Source organism: Schistocerca nitens, chromosome 1 (assembly GCF_023898315.1).
Source record: "Schistocerca nitens isolate TAMUIC-IGC-003100 chromosome 1, iqSchNite1.1, whole genome shotgun sequence".
Taxonomy (NCBI): domain Eukaryota; kingdom Metazoa; phylum Arthropoda; class Insecta; order Orthoptera; family Acrididae; genus Schistocerca; species Schistocerca nitens.
In genome coordinates, this window is record NC_064614.1 from 429,756,554 (window position 1) to 429,778,396 (window position 21,843).

Genomic DNA, 21,843 nt, shown 5'->3' on the forward strand with positions numbered 1-21,843 from the left:
GTCACTACACTCTACTATCTTCTTTCTCCAACACCCCTACCCAGTTATCTCTCACCCTCCCCACTCCATGCATCGTCTTTACCCCCTCTAACTCTGCCAAACAGATTGCTGCTCACATTAGATGCAGCTGTGCCTTATCACCCAGAGACAGTAGTTGTGTGTGTATGAGTTGTTGTGTGAATGTGTGAGAGGTGTGTTTCACAGGAAGGACTTTGTCGAAAAGCTTATATATTTCTAGTATTCTTTTCATGGTGCCTGTCTGTGACTCAATGCCTCCTCTATCTGGTGTGTAGCAATTTTTCCTTCCTATACACAATGAGTGTTAGGCGGGATACCTGGTATATAACTGCAGTTAACTTTGAATCTAAATATACATCTAGTACCTTACTAAAATAATTTTCAAATTTAAATGAAGTATTAAATGTGAGTAGTGAATAATGTATAAGCACAAGAACACTTGTGAACAATCTCCAGTTGACCAGTACAGTATATGATTCTGTGTGGTATATTATTAAATAATTTATGTGTAGTTAAGTCTAGCATTAACTGTTCTAGAGATGTACAGACGTCCATGCCATTTTATATATCTAACTCCCCTAAAATAACTTGCCATAATGGCAATGAGCAACAATCCTACTGGCAACCATGCTTGTGATAGATATGTTAACATTGCAAAGCCATAATATAATTCCTATAACAAAAGGCTTCCACAGTCATGACAGCCAATTGCAGATGATGTATTTCAGGATGCAAGGCAAATAAAAAGAACCAATTAGTTACAAGAGTAATAACTGAAAAAGGAATGGAGAAACTGAAATAGAATTTGCAAAATATAGATAGGAGAGATGCAGAAAACATTCTAAAATCCTACCTCCAAGGCAGAAAGCAGAAGGCGGTTTGTGTGGGATTAGCCGAGCGGTCTAAGGTGCTGCAGTCATGGACCGTACGGCTGGTCCTGGCAGAGGTTCGGGTCCTCCCTCGGGCATGGGTGTGTCTGTTTGTCCTTAGGGTAATTTAGGTTAAGTAGTGTGTAAGCTTAGGGACTGATGACCTTAGCAGTTAAGTCCCATAACATTTCACACAAAGCAGAAGGCAGATCTGGGTTAGAGCAGCAAAGTGGATGGATGTGCATGGATGGAATCTGACTTGAGCACATACTGATGGAGTCCCTCAAGTATCTGTCCTTCGACCATTGCAGTTTCTCACATAAACCTACAAATGAATTACCTATGTTGTACAAATCATGCAGGTCCATAATGAATCTTGGAGTTGATATTTGTCTGGTGATAAATTTTATGAATCACATAACTTCACCTGTATAGAATACTATTTTTAACAGATAAATATTTTGGAGCTAACTGGGAATCAAATTACATAAAAATGTCATATGTTGACATATATGCTGAAGGTCCAGCAGAGAAGAAATTAATTAAATATACATATTGTTAATAATATTTAGTTCAGCTCTGATCAGAAAAACTTACAAGCAATACATATTATACTTAATGAAGAGGGAATACAAAGGGTGTAGTGCTCCAAATACTTAGACAGCAAGCTTTCCTGGTAACACTATGTCCTCCAGACAATAAGAAAGTTCTCCTTGGTTACTTTATGACTGGAGACATCAGAGTCACTTTGGGAACTTCCACTCTATTATGTGTTACGGAATGTCTTCTGGGACTTCACTCACACCAGAGGCAATTTTCCTCTCTGCAGAAAAAGGTTGTCCACATTACACACAGAGATTTCCTAAGAACTTACTGCTGTAAACTTTTTAAGAAACTTATGGCAGTTACCACCACCTCCCAATGTATGTATTTAGTCACGAGTTTCATAGTTGAAAAGCCTGTGCACTATGAAACCAATGAAATTTATCATGTTCACAATACAAGAAGGAAGTGTGACTGCCTTTGTGACTTCAGAAATCTAGCCCATGTACAAAAAGGTGTACAGTATTCCAGTAGTAAAATATTTAACTCATTATAAAATAACATCAAAAGTTTGTGCAGTGCATTATTTAAAAGTAAAATGTAGATGAACTTACTTGATAAGAGATTTTATTCATTAAATGACTTTTTAATAGATATATAGACTGTTTTTGTATATATTGTGATTGTTTGTTTCTTATGTATCACTGTACAACATGTGCTAATCCATGGATTATAACAGCACTGCTGGAAAAAAATCACTACATGAAGAAGAAATTGTGTGATATAAATTAAAGTTGGTAGGTGCATTTCTATATCTAAAAGTTGATGTCTGTTCCAGTTTCATACTAGTTGCATAAGAGTGGTGCTAGTAGCACCAATATGAGGATGCAAATCAGGTTTGCTTTAAATACACATTGTTATGGTTGTGAGAGCTAGTTATCTTTGCTATTGGATGTGGTGAGTTGATGTTAGTTAAGAATGCCTTTAAGGTGACAAAGACACCATTATCAACACCTCACTGAGTTTGAATGAGGTCGTGTGATGGGGATATGAGAAGCTGGATGTTCCTTCTGCAATATTCCAGAAAGACTTGGCAGGAAAGCAGCTGCTGTACATGATTGCTGGCAGCGGTGGTGATGGGAATGTATGGTTCCAAGAAGACTGGGCTCCAGGCAGCCACGTGGCATTACCGAGAGGGTAGTCCATTGTGTTCAGTGTATGGCTCTCATGCATTGTATCACATCTGCAGCAACAATTTAAATAGCAGTTGACACCACAGTGACACAATGAACTGTTACACATTGGTTACTACAAGGACAGCTCCAAGCCAGCATGCATTCCACTGACTCCAAACCAATGCTGTTTGCATCTTCAGTGGTGTCAAGCAAGAGTTCATTTGAGACCAAGGTGGAGGTCTGTTGTGTTTTCTGATGAAAGTTGGTTCTGCCTTGGTGCCAGTGATGGCCATGTGTTGATTAGAATGAAACCAGTGGAGGGACTGCAACCAACCTGTCTGTATACTAGACACACTGTATGTACACTTCTAATTATGGTCTGGCATGTGATTTCATATGAGAGCAGGAGCACTCTCATGATTATCCATTGCGTACATTGTATGTCAGTCTGGTTATTTGACCTGTTGCACTGCCATTCATGAATATCATTCCAGGGTGTATTTTGCAACAGGACAACTCTCACCTGCATACTGCTGTTATAACCCAGCATGTTCTACAGTGTGTCAACATGTTGCCTTTACCTACTCGATCACCAGATGTCTCCAATTGAGCACATACAGGACGTTATTGGACAACAACTCAAGCATCATTCATGAACAGCATTAATGACTCTTGTATTGACCGACCAAGTTTAACAGACATGGAGCATCGTCCCACAAACTGATATCTGGCACTTGTACAACACAATGCATGTACGCTTGCATGGTTGCTTGCAACATTCTGGCAGTTACATTGGTTGTTAATGCACCAGCATTTCTCAATTGCAGTGGCCTATCTCACACTTACATTAACCTGTGATCTTACAATGTTAATAGCTTAAATATATTATATGTAAATTTAAGGTGTAGGAGGAGGGCGGATTGGGGGGGGGGGGGGGGGGGAGGAGAAAGGAAGGAAAATGGAAGGGTTTACTGATGTCAGCTGCATCGAGAGACATTATGCAGACTCAGTGGTGATGAGTGAAAATGTGTGTCGGACTGAGATTCAAAGCCGGGATCTCCTGCTTACTAGGTAGTTGCATTAACCAATGCACCATCTGGGACACAGTGTTATCGCAACTGCATGGACTATCTCAGCACATTTCATGGCTGACCCACATTCCCACCTAGCACCACCTATCTGTAGACCTTGTCCATTTGCTCCATGCTTACCACTATGAGATTCCCGCAGCATGTCAGATGCACTTGTGCATCCTCACTGGAGAAGGTGTATCCATTGCCCATCTAGGCAAATCAATTATATGAATGTGAGGCATCTGTTCTTTTGGATAAGCACAAAAGAACAGACACCTCACATTCATATAACTTACACATGTTACAAATATATTCCTGAAATTTCATTACTCTACAGTAATTATTTTTTGATGTTGCATTTTCTTTCCCGTCAGTTAATTTGATGTCTTTTTTTGTTTTGCTTTTGTTTCTTTCTAGTTTTATGTTTCCAATTTCTCTACAGCTGTTTTTGTTAATGGACTGTACTTTCCCTGAGAGACATTGTCACATCATCATCATCCACATCTACTGTTTCGAGCCCCTGACCAGATGTATTTAGATCAAAGCCTCTTCATGGTTTCCTGTCTTCCAGCTATGTTTCTCTCACCACTCTGTCCCAGTCTTCTCCTCTCGTCATCACACATTCCTTTCCTACAGCAATTTATCTGTCTTCCAATTATCCTGTACATCTCTTCCCATCATGGGCCTGCCTTTTAACCTGCCCACACCATCTTAATCTCATCCTTTCTGTGGTCTCATGCATGGGAACACTACCTCATTCCTTACTCTGTCCATTATAGTAAGCCAATCCTATTCTGCTTCTTTTAAATTTCATCTCACAAGCTTGTATCCTGTTCTGTTGCCTTGCCATCGTTACCCATATTTCTGATGCATATGTGTGTACTGCATGCTTGGCGTAACATTTGTTTACTTCTTGGTGGCACATACTTGCTCCAGACCAGGCTTCTTACACTCTGCAGGGACCCATGGGCTTGAAAGGGGGTTTCATTAATCTCTTAATCATCCCCCCCCCTATCTCCCAAGGTACTTGAAACTTTTCACTTTCTTTAGTACTTGCCCTCTATATCCAGCAACTTAATTCCACTGGAACAGGCTATGAAGGTCCAATGATACCAACCGGCCACCATGTCATCCTCAGTCCCCAAGCCTCATTGGATGCAGATGTGGAGGGGCATGTGGTTAGCACACCGTTCTCCCAGCCATATGTCACTTTATGTGACCGCTCTATATCTAACACTACTCTCCTTTTATTCCTCCTTGTCACCATCATTTCACACTTCTTGCATTAAATTTCAATCCATGCTTGTTACATATTCTATGTAATTTAAATTTATATAATTTTTGCCTCATTCTACATTGCAGCAAATCACACGCATAAAAGAATCAATGAATATTTGCACTAATCTCTATATATAAATGACAATGCCCTGGCTGATGACTGATTTATTATTTCCCAGCCCAAACTGCTGTAGGTGTCATTTAAAAAAGGACTTTTTGACATTTCAACCCTAAGGGGGTGAAAGGGTGAAAGAGGGGATGAAGGTCTTTTTTTTTTTTTTAAAAAAAAAAAAAAAACGTTGCTATTAACGCAATTTTGCTGTCTTTAGTGTATCATAAAGAACTACTAAGGTATTTTTAAAGCTACATCTAGGGACATTGGCATTTGACATCATGGTTACAAATTTAAAAAAGAAAAAAAACCTGTTCCAGTGCTTTTGGAAATTGTGCATTTAAGGGATGAAATAGGGGATGAGATTTTTTTATGAAACTATTTTATTTTGAAAGCGTTTTTAAAGCCAAAACTATGAAAATTTAAATTTGGCTTCTCAGTTAGAAAAAAAAAGGAAAAAAGTACGTGTATCACTGTTTTTGTAAATTCTACACTATGGGGATGAAATGGTGAATGAAAGTTTTTATGTAAATACTTCATTGTGTAACCATTTTTGACGCTAAATCTAATAAAATTTGTGTTGGGCTTCTCTGTTAGAAGAGAAACATATGCATGTCACTGTTTTTGGAAATTCAACCTCTAAAGATGTAAAATAGGGGATGAAATGTTTTATGAAAATATTTTATTGTGAAAGTATTTTGAAGCTAGATCTTTGAAAATTTGTGTTTGACTTCTTGGTTACAGATGAAAATTTATGTGTTTTACTGTTTTTGGAAATTCAACCCCTGAGAGGGTGAAATAGGGTCAGACTGGTTCACTGACTCATCATTGCCCAGCCCAAACTGCTAATTACATAAATATGAAGTTTGGAGGGTATGTCGATCTTATACTGTAGGTAGCATTTAAGAAGGGATTGTCTGACATCCGACACTTAAGGGGGTGAAATAACATAAGAAATCCTTTTTGAAAGTATGGTATGTCACTACTAAGGGAATTTTGAAGATAGAACCATGAAAAGGTGCGCTTGATTTCTTAGTCAGAAAATAAAAAATATGTGTTTCAACATTTTTGGAAATTCAACCATTAAGCAGGTAAAACAGAGGGTGAAAGATTTTTGGAGAATAAATAGTTACTAAGGAACTACTAAAGAAGTTTTAAAGTTACATCTATGACAATTGGTATTTGACTTCTCCATTACAAATAAAAAATATGTATTTTAATGTTTCTGGAAATTCAACCCCTAAGGGAGTGCAATATGGAATGAAATTTTTTAAGAAAAATATTTCATTACATTAAAAAAGTTTCAAAGTTAGATTTATGAAAATTGGTGTTTCACTTCTGGGTTAGATATAAAGAAATATTTGTTAGGAGGTGAAAGTTGCTATGGAAATATCTCGACAAGATTGAAAAATTCATGATTAACAAAACCTTTGGACTCCAGCTACCAGAATTACTTTTTGATCAGAAGTACATTCGAAACAGACCATGCTTATATGGACTTAAGTAACATGGAAAGCTTAGAAGCTGTTGCAATTTGTAAACAACATACAAATCTGTTTAAATAAAAACAAAACAAAAATCTCTACAGGTCATTTTGCTGCACCTGCTGTGATGTTTCCTTGCTTCTTTATCATAATATTAATTGGTGAAGTAGCATTTGTTTGGAATCTATGATTTCCTATTATTTATTTTGTTCACGTTATTATTTCTTCATACTTGCCAGTGTTTTCTGATTGGAATTCATTTCTTGAAGTGCTGCAGTTATTGCTGGAAGTTAAGAGTACAGTCTAATATCCAAATTCTCAAAATAGACAAGGGGATTCTCATAAACAATATGTTATACATTCCACTCTTGTTCATAGTGACCATGCATAACAAGATTAGCTTGTTGTTTGGAACATCACAAATACATTAAAACAGACTGTGTGGCAAACATTCTGTCTTGGTTAAAAGATTCAAATTGAAGTTGCTTGTCTCTGTGGCATCATTGGCATTGTCACAGCCATTCTTGTTGCATGACTCACATCAAATCTCCAAAGCAGGATCCGACAACATGGAATTAAATGCCCAACCAGCAAGTGTCGTGAACATGATATGATTTCTATCATGGTCTTGGATTGCAGATATGCTGCATCCACTCATTCCAGAATGCTTACATGTAAATAAAAAACACATCCAAATGGCCAACTATACTAACTTATTACTTAAATAAACCTTTTGATGGTAACAATCATCAAAGAGATATATTACACTGCAGATTCCTCCCTGTAGGTGAATGACGTCATCACTATTATGAAACCCTAACAAACAATGAACAGTTTAGGTTAAAAACTAGTTTTAATCTTTTTAACTAAAAGTATTGACAGCTTGTGTCTATTTGATGCATAATCACAGTTATAATCAGATTTCATTTGTAATAAAAATACTTATTCATTTTCATAAAATGTGGAGTGCTCCAGAATGAATTATAAACCATTAATCATAGGCATTTTTTTGCCTTAAATTCACTTTGATTAAGTCTCTTTACACCTCACCAGGCAATCATTCTCCTGCTGTGAACGTGAAACCCCTGATAACAAACATTTATTATCAATATGGATCATTAAACAGTTTTACAATATCTCTTTATTTTATCCGATGAAATCTTCATTTCTAGGAGCTATAGTCCAGTAGCCCTTTTAGTCTAATTGTCCATATTCCATTTAACCAACTATATTTCTTCAGGCCTTACTAGTCACACTCACAACACTTTTGGAAGTCACTAGGTTGTGCTACACCTCTGTAAATCCAACATTCAAAATAACCCAATTTTGTGGACTAAATTACCCAAACCTCACATAGAAAAATTTATATAAACACAACCGTGTCACTTCTCAAAACAAAAAAATTAAGCTTTCCCTAGAAATAGTTTATTGACTGGTGCAAGTTGTTATAGGAAACTCAACTTCCCTTGTTATGTGGCCAGTTTCCTCATCAGACACTTTCAGAATTTGTTAGACTCCCACTGAACCAGAGCAGTCACTTGTTTTGGACAATTAACAACCATATGTTGTCAGGCACTCTACAGTCAGCTACTTATCTTTCCAATCCTGAAGAATAGTATACAAAACTAGACACTTGCCACTTCATTATTTGATCATTAAGTTAGTATATGGAACAGATTAACAAACTCAAGTAAATTCATCTATTTGGCTTTTTGGGTGAAACTTGAAAGTAATGCTATCTATTTATGTATCAACCATCAAGAGACACCTATTTCCATGGAAAAACTATCTCTACACCACAGTTAACTCCCCACAGAGAAAGTGTCCCTATTTATGTATCCTCCTCTCCTTCTCAAGTATAAGTCATCATTTTTCTATAGGTTACCCTGTCGTTTCCAACACACCATACAACAAACATACATACAGATGAAGGTACAATATCCTGTTAACACCACTTACAACTCTACCTTCTCCTTCCATACAAATATATTTAGGTAACATATTCCTGTTGTATCCCATATCTCACCTACCTCCTGTGCTGTTTTCAAAGTACTCCCCTGTACATAGTCATTCATTATATGCCTATATACTACTGTAACTCTGAATGCCCTCCCGTTAAATGTTTCAGTCATCCTGTCTGGATGATAGCCCATCATATTTACACTTTATAGCTAAGGGTATACACCCTTGATTCCTCTGTCAAAAGTGACAAGAGCTAACAGCCAATACCAGTCAGAAGAAATAATTCATCTAGGTTCTGCAGCCTATCTGCTAGCCAATGTTTGCTAATTTCTGTTGTTTGCCAAATATGAGTGTAATCCTACACTATTCATTATATATAATTACCTCATTGTGTGTGCATTACCTAGCAGGCATCAATCTGCTAAATTCACAAAGAATGTGAAATTATCTTCTTACAACATATCTTTTGATCATGTCTATATAGAGTTTTTTTTTTCTTTTCCACTCGAAGGATCTATTAATAAAATAGTGTTTGGATGTGGGAGCCCTATGATTTTGTACAGAACTTCATAACAATGGAAAAACTTGTTCATTTCTTTCATTAATTGTGAACTAGAATGAAAGATTTCTACTATCACTACATCATTGAGTCTAAAATTTTGAGGCATGTGCTTTTAGATTATGTTCTTGCACTCAACATTGTGCTTATTGTTTTAAATTCCCCTCTACCTTTTCTTGTAAATCATTATTTGTTACCTCTTTTTATATTTAACAACAATAAACCACTTGGGTAGTAGGCAGCCACCCCAAATATGGAAAATTGGTATGCCATTATAATGCACAGATCATCTGTTGATAACTTGGAATACTGGTGGATCAAATCTTTGGACGAGAATGGTGACTATGTTGAAGGGCAATGATTATGGATGTTATTCTACAACATATTAGTATAACTTCCTATGCAATAAAGGTAGCCCATGAGAGTACACAGTTTCATTATTTTTTAATCACTCAGATATATTTCATCCTGGCATAAAATACATTCTGGTGGTAAAGTTAACATTCTTGCTCTGTTACTTCTACTGAATATTTATTAATCCAAATTCAATTGGCTCTACAGGTCTTACTTACTTCTTCAAGGACAAACTATTCTGGAGATTCAACAACATGCTAATTAAGACTGATGACCAGTACCCACTGCCTGCTCCAACAACGTGGTTCGGTTGTCCTCCATAACCATTATTTAAATATGATTTAAATGCAGCTTAATATATTTTGTTGTATGTAGGAACTAGAACCACTAGTTTCCTCACACTGTTTATAAGGATATGTGTAGTCAGATTACATTTTGAAATATTACACATATTTCTTACATGCAGCTATAATGTTTGACAGAAGAAAAATTTGCCAGTAGCTTCTTGTTGTAATAGTAAGACTCATATAATTCTCATTGTTAAGATACATATCATACAAAAGACTGAACTTCTAGATGTACAATTGATGATACTGTCAGTAAAGAATTAAGGACTGTATTTGCTTACAGGCAGTTTTGTGTATAGCATTTTGGCATTATATGAATGTAAATGATGAAGTAGATGCTTAGACATTTTCAGTGTTGTTATTCCAAACACTTCATGAGAATTCTGAAGTGTGTGTCAAAAATTTGAAGGCATCATTCATGAAGAATGTACTAATTCAAAAGATATATTTCAGCATCCTGGTCCTTATCTCTCTTTATGGATAACTGCAAGAAATAAACACAAGTAAAGTTGGAACATTAGAGGTGAGACAGTGCTGGAGATTATTTCTGAAGTTCATATTCAATAGAAAAAATTCACAAGCTCATCTTATTGTAGGGCAGTTTATAAAAAAAAAAGATTATAATTCTAAAGTGTAAAATTAAAAACACCTTCAACCCTCTGTACTTTGAATATAATTTGTTTATGCAACCAGTTTTGGTGTTTCATGACACCATCTCTAGGCCCCCTGACCAATGTGTAGGAGGAATCCAACCTCATATGCAGCTGAAATGGAGGCTAATATTAAGTACCTGATGTCCATGGATTTCTAGTTTCAACAACATGATACCTTCATTTATCAGTTGAGTCTTCAAGTTGTTTTTAATTTTACATTTTATATTGAACTGTCAAAATCTCTCAGCTATGTTGTACAAAGATGCACTTACCTATTCCCATTCCATATACAAGAAATATAACATAGCATCTAACGAACTAGTCTTGTGGATGAATAGTGACGTATTGTCGTCAAATACTAAATTGTTTGTATTTGTTACAGCATGTAAACAGACCATTATAATTCCTAAGGCAACTTTGTTTTGACAAAAAACATTTCTGACAACAGACATGAAACTCATTCAGTGTTATAGAAAATTAGAATCCATTTCCACAAAATGTTACAGGAGCTGGATGTAGCTGTTGTTTAATTGTTGTTAAATGTAATGTGAAATGACATTTTTTTCATTGTGTCTCTGGAAAATACAAACTAAAATCAAACAAATATATAGGTGTAGTCAGTATTCCTACATAGTAAGGATTACATTCTAATATCTGTGTTTAGTTGTAAGACAAAAGTCTTAGGAGGAAGTAGTGTAAATGTAAGTGTAGTATAGCAAACATGTCAGCTGTATTGCAGCTAGTTACTGTCCACTGTGTGTGATTGAACTGCAGTATTCTGAAACATTAACTTTATTCGTACTTAGGCAACTACTTTACAGTCATTGTATGATTCACTTTGTGGTTTAGGTAATGCTGTGTATCTTAGATCCATTGTTTTTTGATATCTGATGTAACACTACAGCTAAGTTTGCAAGATATTTGTAAGAAATCAATGTTCTTTTTAAATTATAAAATTACTAATGATCTGACTGAAAAGCATTGAGAAGAATAAATACACAATAGTTTATCAACAGCAATAGATGAACTAGTGGAAGCAGAGAATGACCACACAGTCTTGGACAGCATTAAAGCATATTGATAAACCACTGTGTATTTGTTCTAGACATAGTTGTAAATTAAGTCCTGATTTTATATTATTATTATATTATTATGTGGATTAAGGGATGTGGTGATATTTTCAAATTTATATCAATGGGTGACTGTAGCAAATGAAGATAATTTTAATAAATAAAACTACACATTGATCTTGCCAAAAGCTGAGAAGTGACTTATTCTTCTGTAGCTTCTTCGGGTCTTAAACACAGTATCCTGGCCTCCTCTGGGTGCTCAATACATTATGATGAACATTAATGGCATTTACATTAATGACTGATCTTTGTCACACACTCCACAAATGATTTATCTTTGAGGATGGGATAAGTGTGCTGATAGCATAAGCAATGTGCAGTCTACCCCTGCTTGTTACTGAGCCTCTGTCTGATGTAACCAACTGCACTGACAATCATGGCACTACATGTGTATTTAGTAGCTACCATTAACATCACCTATCAGCAACTGTTTTGTGTTCCTGCTGTCTGTCGTGGTGTGAAATTTGATATTTCTTTGACACATACTGATGTTCATGGGGATAAATATTGGGTTGCTACAGTTGTTGTTCATGTAGATAAAGACAATACCAAAAGTGTTACCACAATGTTGAACTACCCATCTTGAGATGTCATCACCTACAAGATTTTAATGCTATCCGAGACTGTATGATCATTTCCTTTCTCTGCCAGTTCATCAGCTGTTGTTGATAAACCATTGTGTATTTGTTAGATGGAGATGTAGATTAAGACCTGATGAAATGTTATAGATTAAAGAACATGGTTATATTGCCTGATTTACAGTAATAAAGGGTTGTACAAATATTAAGAATAAAAATATGAATAATGAGCCATCGTTCTTTCTTATCAGTATTTTAAATTTTGCCACTCTTCTACTTATTTCAACCATATTCTGTGTTATACATTGGCTGAATGTTAAAAACAAAATGAATATATACATAAACACCTAAACCATCATAATCTGAGTGACAAGGATGGAGTGGAGGAAATGTGACTTATGTGACTGTGAAGCTGCATTGTCAGAGAGGTAGCTTTGTTGCAGTATCTGCAACATTGCATTGGGTAGATATTGTTATGAGGAACAGTATAGATAGGAAGTAAGATGAATATCTCAGGCAAATAAGGAAAGTGTCCATGGATATACTTTACTGGGGAAACAATAAACTAATTTAACAACAGTAGAGGAGAGTAGTCTGGTTGTAGAATGTGCAACTAGCTTCCTGGCATCTTACAAGAGTCTTTACTTATAGCCCCATTTAGACTCTCCTAATAGTGATGTGGTTTTAATGCAGGCCATCATTCTTTCTCAAGAACTGGCCGTGAGTTTGTTTGACTTCTTGATAACAACTGATCTCTCTTTTCAGGTGGAGGGTGGTCTATTTAAAAAAATCTGAAACAGTATTGATACTGTTGTGATCATCTTAGCTACATTACATATCTCTGCTTGTTACTTTACTGTGCAAAAGTAGCCTGAGATGGCTGTTTCTGTCTGACAACATGTAATGTGAATCATTTCAAATCCCTGAAGGCTTTTCTTTGTGGTTGAACCCACAGAATAAACTGTGTGAAAACAATTACTACCACTCTTCAGTTATTCATTACAACCTTGTTGGTGTATCATTTACTCCATGGCTCTTGGATTCAGGCAGTTGCTGGTCCATGGCACAAATGACTCCCGATGACCAGTGGTTGTAATACCAATTTAACTGGTCCCCTTCTCGCCGGCTCCACCACTGCTCCACATTCACTGCATACAAGAAAGGAAAACACAGTTTCCCTTTCCCACTACATTTATCCTTATTCGATTTACTCACAAGCATCTCTTATTGGTGCTTTCCAATGTTGTGCTGGGATGTTTACAAATATCCTGAAACACTACATATCCCTCCACTTGACAAGAGACCTTGTGCTTAAGTCTCTAGTTATATGTACATTTTTATTAATAGTTCTATTATTATTATTATACTACTCTTATATCTTTATGCTGCCTTTACATAATCTCTCCAACATAACTTTTTGTAATTGTTAATGATCACTCCTGACTATGTTCACTTAATTACTTAACTACTTTATTCCTATTTGGCAGGATTCATTCATTTTCTTCATACTTGTGATATTATTTCTCATAATTTGTTACTTTCTTTAATAGTATGGCTATCATTTCTAGATCAGCTGAAGTATCTGAGGAACGTGCATAGTAATACAAACATATTACTTGTCATTAATGTTATTCTTAAGTTCCTTTTATTTGTGATCCTCTTGACCTCATAACCAATTACCCATTTTCATTTTCAATTTAAAACAATTTATTATCTATCCACTGGATACTTGTGTGACATTTATTCTGATATACTTAGACATCATAATATTATTCCTCTTTTAATAGGTAATGAAATATTAACCTTCTTTACATAGGTAGATCATCTTTCGTTATTATACTGATTATAAACTTTCCGAGTTTCGATTATATCGACATATACTTCTTCTCTTTTTAGAGAACTTAACTTCCTTAATATCCCACCTTCCAAGAGAACAGATTTGTATTCCAAAGCCTTTGCGTGCAACTATGTGGAGGTGTAAATTGTCTCAACCACTGCACTCAACTCCTTTCACCTCTTTACTATAAACAAAAGGGAAAAACCTCTTCCTTTTAACAAAACTTATCCTCACTACCACCAAAGACCACTTCTGGGTCCCAGTACTGTAAAATATTTCTATTTCATTCAGTGTGTAGTGCACCATATTAATTTCTATTGTACTATGGTACGGGTCAATCCCTTTATTGGTGCCCCTGCCTGTACAGTATAGGTCAGCCTTTCTTAGGTCTACCTATCTGCCTTTTATTCATCATTCCTAATTAAAGACCACAGTCCACATTTCAGATTCATTTATATCTTCCATTACTTTTCCTTCTACTTTCTCCCATATTACTTTGAGGTTCCCTTTTGACTTCCATGTCTGTACTCTATTTTGGGTGTTAAGACTTTTGCTTCCTACCTTCTTCATATTTCAACTCGTCTGTTGATGACACTGCATGTCTAAATATTCTTAACTGCACCCTGTTCTTTCTTTTGTTCTCTCTTTTCTTAAAACCCAAGCTCCAGTTACATTACTGATTCAAAACATTACTTTTTCTACTTGCTCTTCTATTAATCCATTTTCTGTACCTGTACCATATCTTTCTATTTGTCATCCTATATAACAGTCATATCAAATACTATTTAGTATTTGGTTGCTTGTCCTCCCTCCCCTCCTAATTTATGATGTGACTAAATAGATATATTGACATATATGCATAATTTTTAAGTTTATTTATTGCACAGTTTGATTATATTTCTTTAGACTGTTGGCATTATATAAACCTCTCTCCTGACCAGTATGTGGGTCAATTAAATAATATGCTTTTGGGCATGGACTATCCATGATCTTAAATGGTCCTGCATATTTCGGAAAAAATATTTGAGTTTCCTTTTTAAGATTAGAACTATGATGTACTTCTTTTACCAACACAAGATCATTTATTTCAAATGTTGGGTTTATTGCTGACATATTATAATTATGTAATCTTTTATCAGCTGATCTATGCAATTGAATTTCTACTATTTTGTCTAAGTTAGCACTTATTTTGTTGCATATTTATTTGCTGATTTTGAGAAGTAAACACCTGTGAGTTTGTGTTGTTGTTGTTGTTGTTGTGGTCTTCAGTCTTGAGACTGGTTTGATGCAGCTCTCCATGCTACTCTATCCTGTGCAAGCTTCTTCATCTCCCAGTACCTACTGAAACCTACATCCTTCTGAATCTGTTTAGTGTATTCATCTCTTGGTCTCCCTCTACGATTTTTACCCTCCACGTTGCCCTCCAATACTAAATTGGTGATCCCTCGATGCCTCAGAACATGTCCTAACAATCGATCCCTTCTTCTAGTCAAGTTGTACCACAAGCTCCTCTTCTCCCCAATTCTATTCAATACCTCCTCATTAGTTATGTGATCGACCCATCTAATCTTCAGCATTCTTCTGTAGCACCACATTTCGAAAGCTTCTATTCTATTCTTGTCTAAGTTATTTATCGTCCATGTTTCACTTCCATACATGGCTACACTCCATACAAATACTTTCAGAAACGACTTCCTGACACTTAAATCAATACTCAATGTTAACAAATTTCTCTTCTTAAGAAACGCTTTCCTTGCCATTGCCAGTCTACATTTTATATCCTCTCTACTTCGACCATCATCAGTTATTTTGCCCGCAAGTAGCAAAACTCCTTTACTACTTTAAGTGTGTCATTTCCTAATCTAATTCCCTCAGCATCACCCGACTTAATTTGACTACATTCCATTATCCTCGTTTTGCTTTTGTTGATGTTCATCTTATACCCTCCTTTCAAGACACTGTCCATTCCGTTCAACTGCTCTTCCAAGTCCTTTGCTGTCTCTGACAGAATTACAATGTCATCGGTGAACCTCAAAGTTTTTATTTCTTCTCCATAGATTTTAATACCTACTCCGAACTTTTCTTTTGTTTCCTTTATTGCTTGCTCAATATACAGATTGAATAACATTGAGGATAGGCTACAACCCTGTCTCACTCCTTTCCCAACCACTGCTTCCCTTTCATGTCCCTCGACTCTTATAACTGCCATCTGCTTTCTGTACAAATTGTATATAGCATTTCGCTCTCTGTATTTTACCCCTGCCACCTTCAGAATTTGAAAGAGAGTATTCCAATCAACATTGTCAAAAGCTTTCTCTAAATCTACAAATGCTAGAAATGTAGGTTTGCCTTTCCTTAATCTTTCTTCTAAGATAAGTCGTAGGGTCAGTTTTGCCAAACTGATCTTCACCGAGGTCGGCTTCTATCAGTTTTTTCATTTGTCTGTAAAGAATTTGCGTTAGTATTTTGCAGCTGTGACTTATTAAACTGATAGTTCGGTAATTTTCACATCTGTCAACACCTGCTTTCTTTGGGATTGGGATTATTATATTCTTCTTGAAGTGTTGTGTTATCAATCTGATTTCTTCCCCCTCTATTGTTATTGTGATTTAGATCATTATCCCTGCTGTGAACAGTTTCATTACTATATATGAAGGTAGTATCTGTTCCCGAAAGAACAGATACCATTGTTGACTGTGCAGCTTCTCTAGAATGAAATGATAATTAAATCAACACCCTAGCTGCAAACAGGCATTGATATACATCATTGGGGACATGCTGAAAATGTGTACTCCGACTGGGACTCGGACCTGGGATCTCCTGCTTACATGGCAGATGCTCTATCCATCTGAGCCACTGATGGCACAGAGGAAAGTGCTCCTGCTGGGACTTATCCCTTGCAGGTTACCTGTGAGAACCACATTCCCAACATGTTCACACCACTACATTCATGCCACGAGTAATGAGTGTGATTGGTGAACATCTATTAGGCGCCCTACAAATGTAGTGGTTCCTAATACGGTTAAAGTTTGTCGGATGATGGCTCAGGCAACTGATGAGTTTCTTGTGTCTTGTGCTGAGAACAGACTATAGTAGTAACCTATGTTAGTTCTTGGGCATGATTCTGGTAAGTCAATATAATAGTTCAAATGTTAGGGTCATCAGAGTATTGCATGCAAGTGAGCAATACCTTTTTGATTTGAAGGCATTGGGGAGTTCAACAGCTTCAGTTGTGAAGTAAGTTCTGGTTTCAAAGCCCCATATATGCGTTGGGTATGTTTGTAGGGTACAGTGGGGTCAGGCTCCTTGGGAGCAACAAATAACCACTAATGTTCCAGGTATATCTGTAAGTTGTTTTATAACTGGATGTTGCATTTACTGAGAATTTCTGTAGTTTGGATGTACTTGTCATTCCAAGAGATCCATAGTGAGGAGATCCTCCAGGGTGAAGAATATATCAGAAAACAAGAACACACAATAAATATTTATAAAGAAAAACAAATATGCTTATAGACCTTCCACAGATCCCAAGTGAAATTGTCTTCAGGGGTGCGGAATAAGTAAAAATGAAACATGCAAATGTTTGAAACACTGAGGTGCAGATGATAATCCTTATGCTGTTAAAGCTGTGTGTCATCATCAAATAAACAAGATCACTTTGCAATTCTTATTTGCAGTGATTGCTTTACTCCACTGAATTCATTCAGAAGTTAGATTGTACTAACACTCCAAGCTTGATATTACTAGAATCATACACACATCAGCTGATTCTACTACAAAATTCATCAATGGAGTAGGAGGAGTTGGTCACAAATAAATTCCTTAGGCTCCTCTTAACCAGCACTTTATTAGTAGTTAAACTTTTTATGGCTGCTGGTAAATTATTGAAAATGTGTCTCACTGAATAATAAGCACCTTTTTAGAACAATAGAAGTGACTAAATCTTTGTGAAGATTATTCTTATTTGTAGCATTAATTCCATGACCTGAGCTGTTGGTTTCAAAAGGAGATATATTTTTAATGACAAATTTCATTTAGGAATAAATATGATTTGTTTAGGTGCTTCAGCTATTCTGTGGTATTCTCCACTCAGTTGCATTTATTATCAAGCTGTATTCTCAAGAGTTTAATGCTGTCAACTTCTTTTATCTGTTTGTTGTCATAGTTTAGGCATATACTGGTTGAAAACCTTTTACAGGTTCTGAACTATCTACAGGGCATTTTTTTTTCTTCAAAGTTTAACGACAAAGAAATGGCTAGCAACCATTCATAATGTCACTAAGAACCATTCATTAACTTCAATGTAAATTTCATTACTTGATTTTCTATTTATCACAATGTTTTTATCATCTGCAAACAAAACAAACTCAACATTTGATAATATTACAGATGAATGGTTATTGATAAACACAAGAAAAAGTAGGAGCTCTATGATGGAACCTTGAGAGACACCACATGTTACGGGTTCCCAGTTGGATGATGACTGATAACTTAATACATGTCTCTTTCCTAATGACACCATTTTTTCCTTTCAGTTATGTGGGATTTGACCATTTTATTGCATTTCCTTTCACACTCTGATATTTTAATTTACTTAAAGGTATATATTGATTTACACAGTCGAATGCCTTTGACAAATCACAAAATATACCAGTAGCCCTTAATTTATTGTCTAATGAATTAGCCTTCTCAATATCAGAAACTTTTAGAACTCTGAACTGTGACTTTGACCACCTATTATTTCCAGAATGAAATTTTCACTCTGCAGTGGAGTGTGCAATGATATGAAACTTACTGGCAGATTAAAACTGTGTGCTGTGCTGAGTCTTGAAATTGGTGTTGGTCTTGCTCTTCTTTTGGTTGGTGTGGCATTTTCCCTTGTTGATCTCTCTCAATTTGATATTTTGTATATCCATTCTTAGTGAATGTCTCTTTCAAGTGTACCAATTCATGCCTGTAAGTATAAATCGGTATGGCTGTGCAGCGCCTTTCCAAGATCTGCAAAGTTATACAGAAACAAGAAAGTGATTCAGAAGAAAATGGAAGTAATAAACCATTCTTAAAGTAGATACTAAAAGCATTGACATTTTGACCAGGATTGAGCAACATATGTGCACCTACTTGGCCGAATATTTAGCCTCACTGCTGAGACCTTTTGAAGGTAAGCTTGAAGGTATATCCATAATTCAGCAGAGTTTATTAGCAGGTCAAAAACTTTGAAACTTAGCAGCTCTGATTCTTTGGTTAGCTTTGATGCTATTTCCTTGTTCACTAAGTACCTACTGTCGACTCTATCATTGACTAGCAATGGCATTATTTAAGCTTGTGCTAACCTCTGTTTATATTTGACAATCAATGTTTTGAACACATTGATAGCACTGCTCTCCTACTGTGGTAGCTAATTTATTTAAGGCTGGTGTGGAAGAAAAAGCACTCAACTCTGCAGTTTTAAAATTGACAGTGTTCTGGAGAAATGTTGGAGTCACAATCATAATTTGGCCCCATTATGAGAACAAATTGTTCAAGTTTCTTGAACATCTTTAACTCCATTCATGTAACTATCAAATTTATAGTGGAACAGGAAGTGAGTGGCTGTGAGTTTTTTTAATTTTCGCAGTGAAATGAGTGGTCAAAGAAATTTCTGCTTTGCAACTGACCATTTTTGACTGTATTCCACAATATTTTCACTAGCAGATGTCCTTTCTAAATATTGTAGAATGTAGCTGACGACAACTGTCTGCAAGCCCAAAATTTCTTTGAACACAATGAATGGCTTTCTACCACTTCTGTACTTATTAATGCTACATAAGGAATATAGGTTTTTAGACCATTGCATTTCGTGTGCCCCCTCACACCAATTTATACTTGCTGGCATCTAGCTGTTTCCATGCTTCACAAACTATGAGTGTACTTAAAACTTTAGTACATAAGTGTCATAAGTGCATGACGGTGACAGCCTACTGGGTGAAGTGGAACACCTGAAACAGATATTCAATGAGAATGGATATACAATACAAATTATAAGAATTGCTTTTACAAAAACTGAGTATATATCAAATTCCCTGTGAGTGTGCTAAAAGTACATATGACAGGCAATACGCACTGCACAAGACTGTTGCACTGAACACTAGCGATGCACCAACCTTCTACAGCTCAATGGCTGAACACTGTATTTCCACAGACAGTTTCATGGGTTTTGGAAAGGTTAAAAACTGGTCACAGACTCATCCTACTTGGATTCTGTGGTCAAGGAAGCTGAGGGTTTCCAGCTTTACAAATCATGAAAACCCGTCATTTCATGTCTGTACTCTCAAAGGAAATATTTTTCTAGGTCTTCACTGTCTGACATTCCAACATATGCCAACTGTTATAATCCCACATACTTTGTGAGTATTGTGGATTTGCTGACTTTGCACTTGCTTTGTTTTACTGTTAGATGTATGACTGACACTCTGGTTACCAACAGTAACACATGCACAGTTAATCCACAGTATTGTACAAAGTGATTTAGAAAGCTTTCAGGCAACTCCATTTGAGAATGGCTGTAAGGTTTACAGCTGAAATATTGGAACTGGGACTAATAATTTCCTTGATGCTCACCTGAAAAATGATGGCATAATTCTGGCACACTGCAGCAGCACAAACAGCTGTTGGTTAAAAATTTTGAGCAATGATCAGAAATTTTATTTTCACCCAATTTTATCTCATTCAATGAATGCTATCTTATTGCATTACAATTTTTGAGGACGAAGAAGTAAAATTAATGAACCACTGACCTGTAGTGATGAATTAGAGTAATCAATTCCAGTTGTAATAATAATAATTTTATTGTCTTTAAGCCGTTACAGCAATAGATAAAGTCATACACATAATACGATACAGTACATGCTATAAAAGAACAGAATTGTTATTAATGTTACAGTTTAATATTACAGGTCATGAAATCCTTTATATTGTAGAATGGGTTTACAACTAACCAGTCATAAAGTGTTTGTTTGTATTGTTGCTCCGGTAAATTTTGTATGGCTTGTGGAAGTTTGTTAAATAATTTGTGCCCCGTATGTTCATAACTGTTAACTGATTTTGACAGTCTGTGGTAGGGCGTATAGATACAGCTGTTTGTCCTAGTGCTGTAACACTGTATATTTGTCCTCCATTTTACTTTAGGAAGGTTCTTTTTTGTGTAGATTAAAACATAATAAATATATAGGTTTATTACTGTCACAATTTTTTGTTGAGTAAACAAAGGTTTACAATGAGCCTTGTATGGTGAGCCTGTAATTATCCTAATAGCTTTCTTTTGCAGCAATTAGTATATCATGGACACAAGTGGAGTTTCCCCATAAAATAATACCATAGGATATGATGCTTTGGAAAAATGAGTAGTAAGATACTCTAACATAATTTTTAGGTACACAGTGCATTAATTGCCTTAACAAATATATTACCCGAGACAATTTACCACTAATATACTTAATATGTGGATTCCAAGAAAGTTTATCATCCAAATATAGCCCTAAAAATTTAACACAGTTAGGATCATCTGATGGAAACTTGTCTTTTAAATTAAGTACCATCTGCTGGGTTTTGCTTTCATTAAGCAAGAACCCATTTGCTTTAAACCAGAGTGAAGCTTGCTCAATTGTCTCTGTAACACATGTTTTAAGGCTATTAAGATCATTACTGCTATTCAGAAATGTTGTATCATCGGCATAGAGTACTGTTCTGGATTTAATAAATGATGGCAGGTCATTATCATTATTAGGAAAAGGAAAGGGCACAGCACAGATCCCTGTGGAACACTTACCATAACTTGTTCTATACTGTACATTTCTTTCCCAACACAGATGGCTTGCTTACGGTTTTGTAAA

At 35.9% G+C, this 21,843-nt stretch overlaps 1 protein-coding gene and 1 long non-coding RNA gene across 2 annotated transcripts in view; one reads left to right on the plus strand and one right to left on the minus strand.

Moving 5' to 3' along the window:
* Positions 1-9,772, plus strand: part of LOC126250820 (matrix metalloproteinase-14-like) — a 120,401-nt gene extending 110,629 nt beyond the window's left edge. The window contains exon 11 of the mRNA XM_049951590.1: positions 9,635-9,772. Within this exon, the coding sequence (XP_049807547.1) occupies positions 9,635-9,750 (116 nt within the window). The 3' untranslated portion in view covers positions 9,751-9,772. The remainder of the gene's footprint in view (positions 1-9,634) is intronic.
* Positions 9,773-10,134: 362 nt separating this feature from the next.
* LOC126250837 (uncharacterized) overlaps positions 10,135-21,843 on the minus strand; it is a 32,972-nt gene continuing 21,263 nt past the window's right edge. The window contains exons 2-3 of the long non-coding RNA XR_007545717.1: positions 18,768-18,970; positions 10,135-10,258 (exon numbers count right to left, since the gene is read on the minus strand). This is a non-coding gene — a long non-coding RNA (uncharacterized LOC126250837). The remainder of the gene's footprint in view (positions 10,259-18,767; positions 18,971-21,843) is intronic.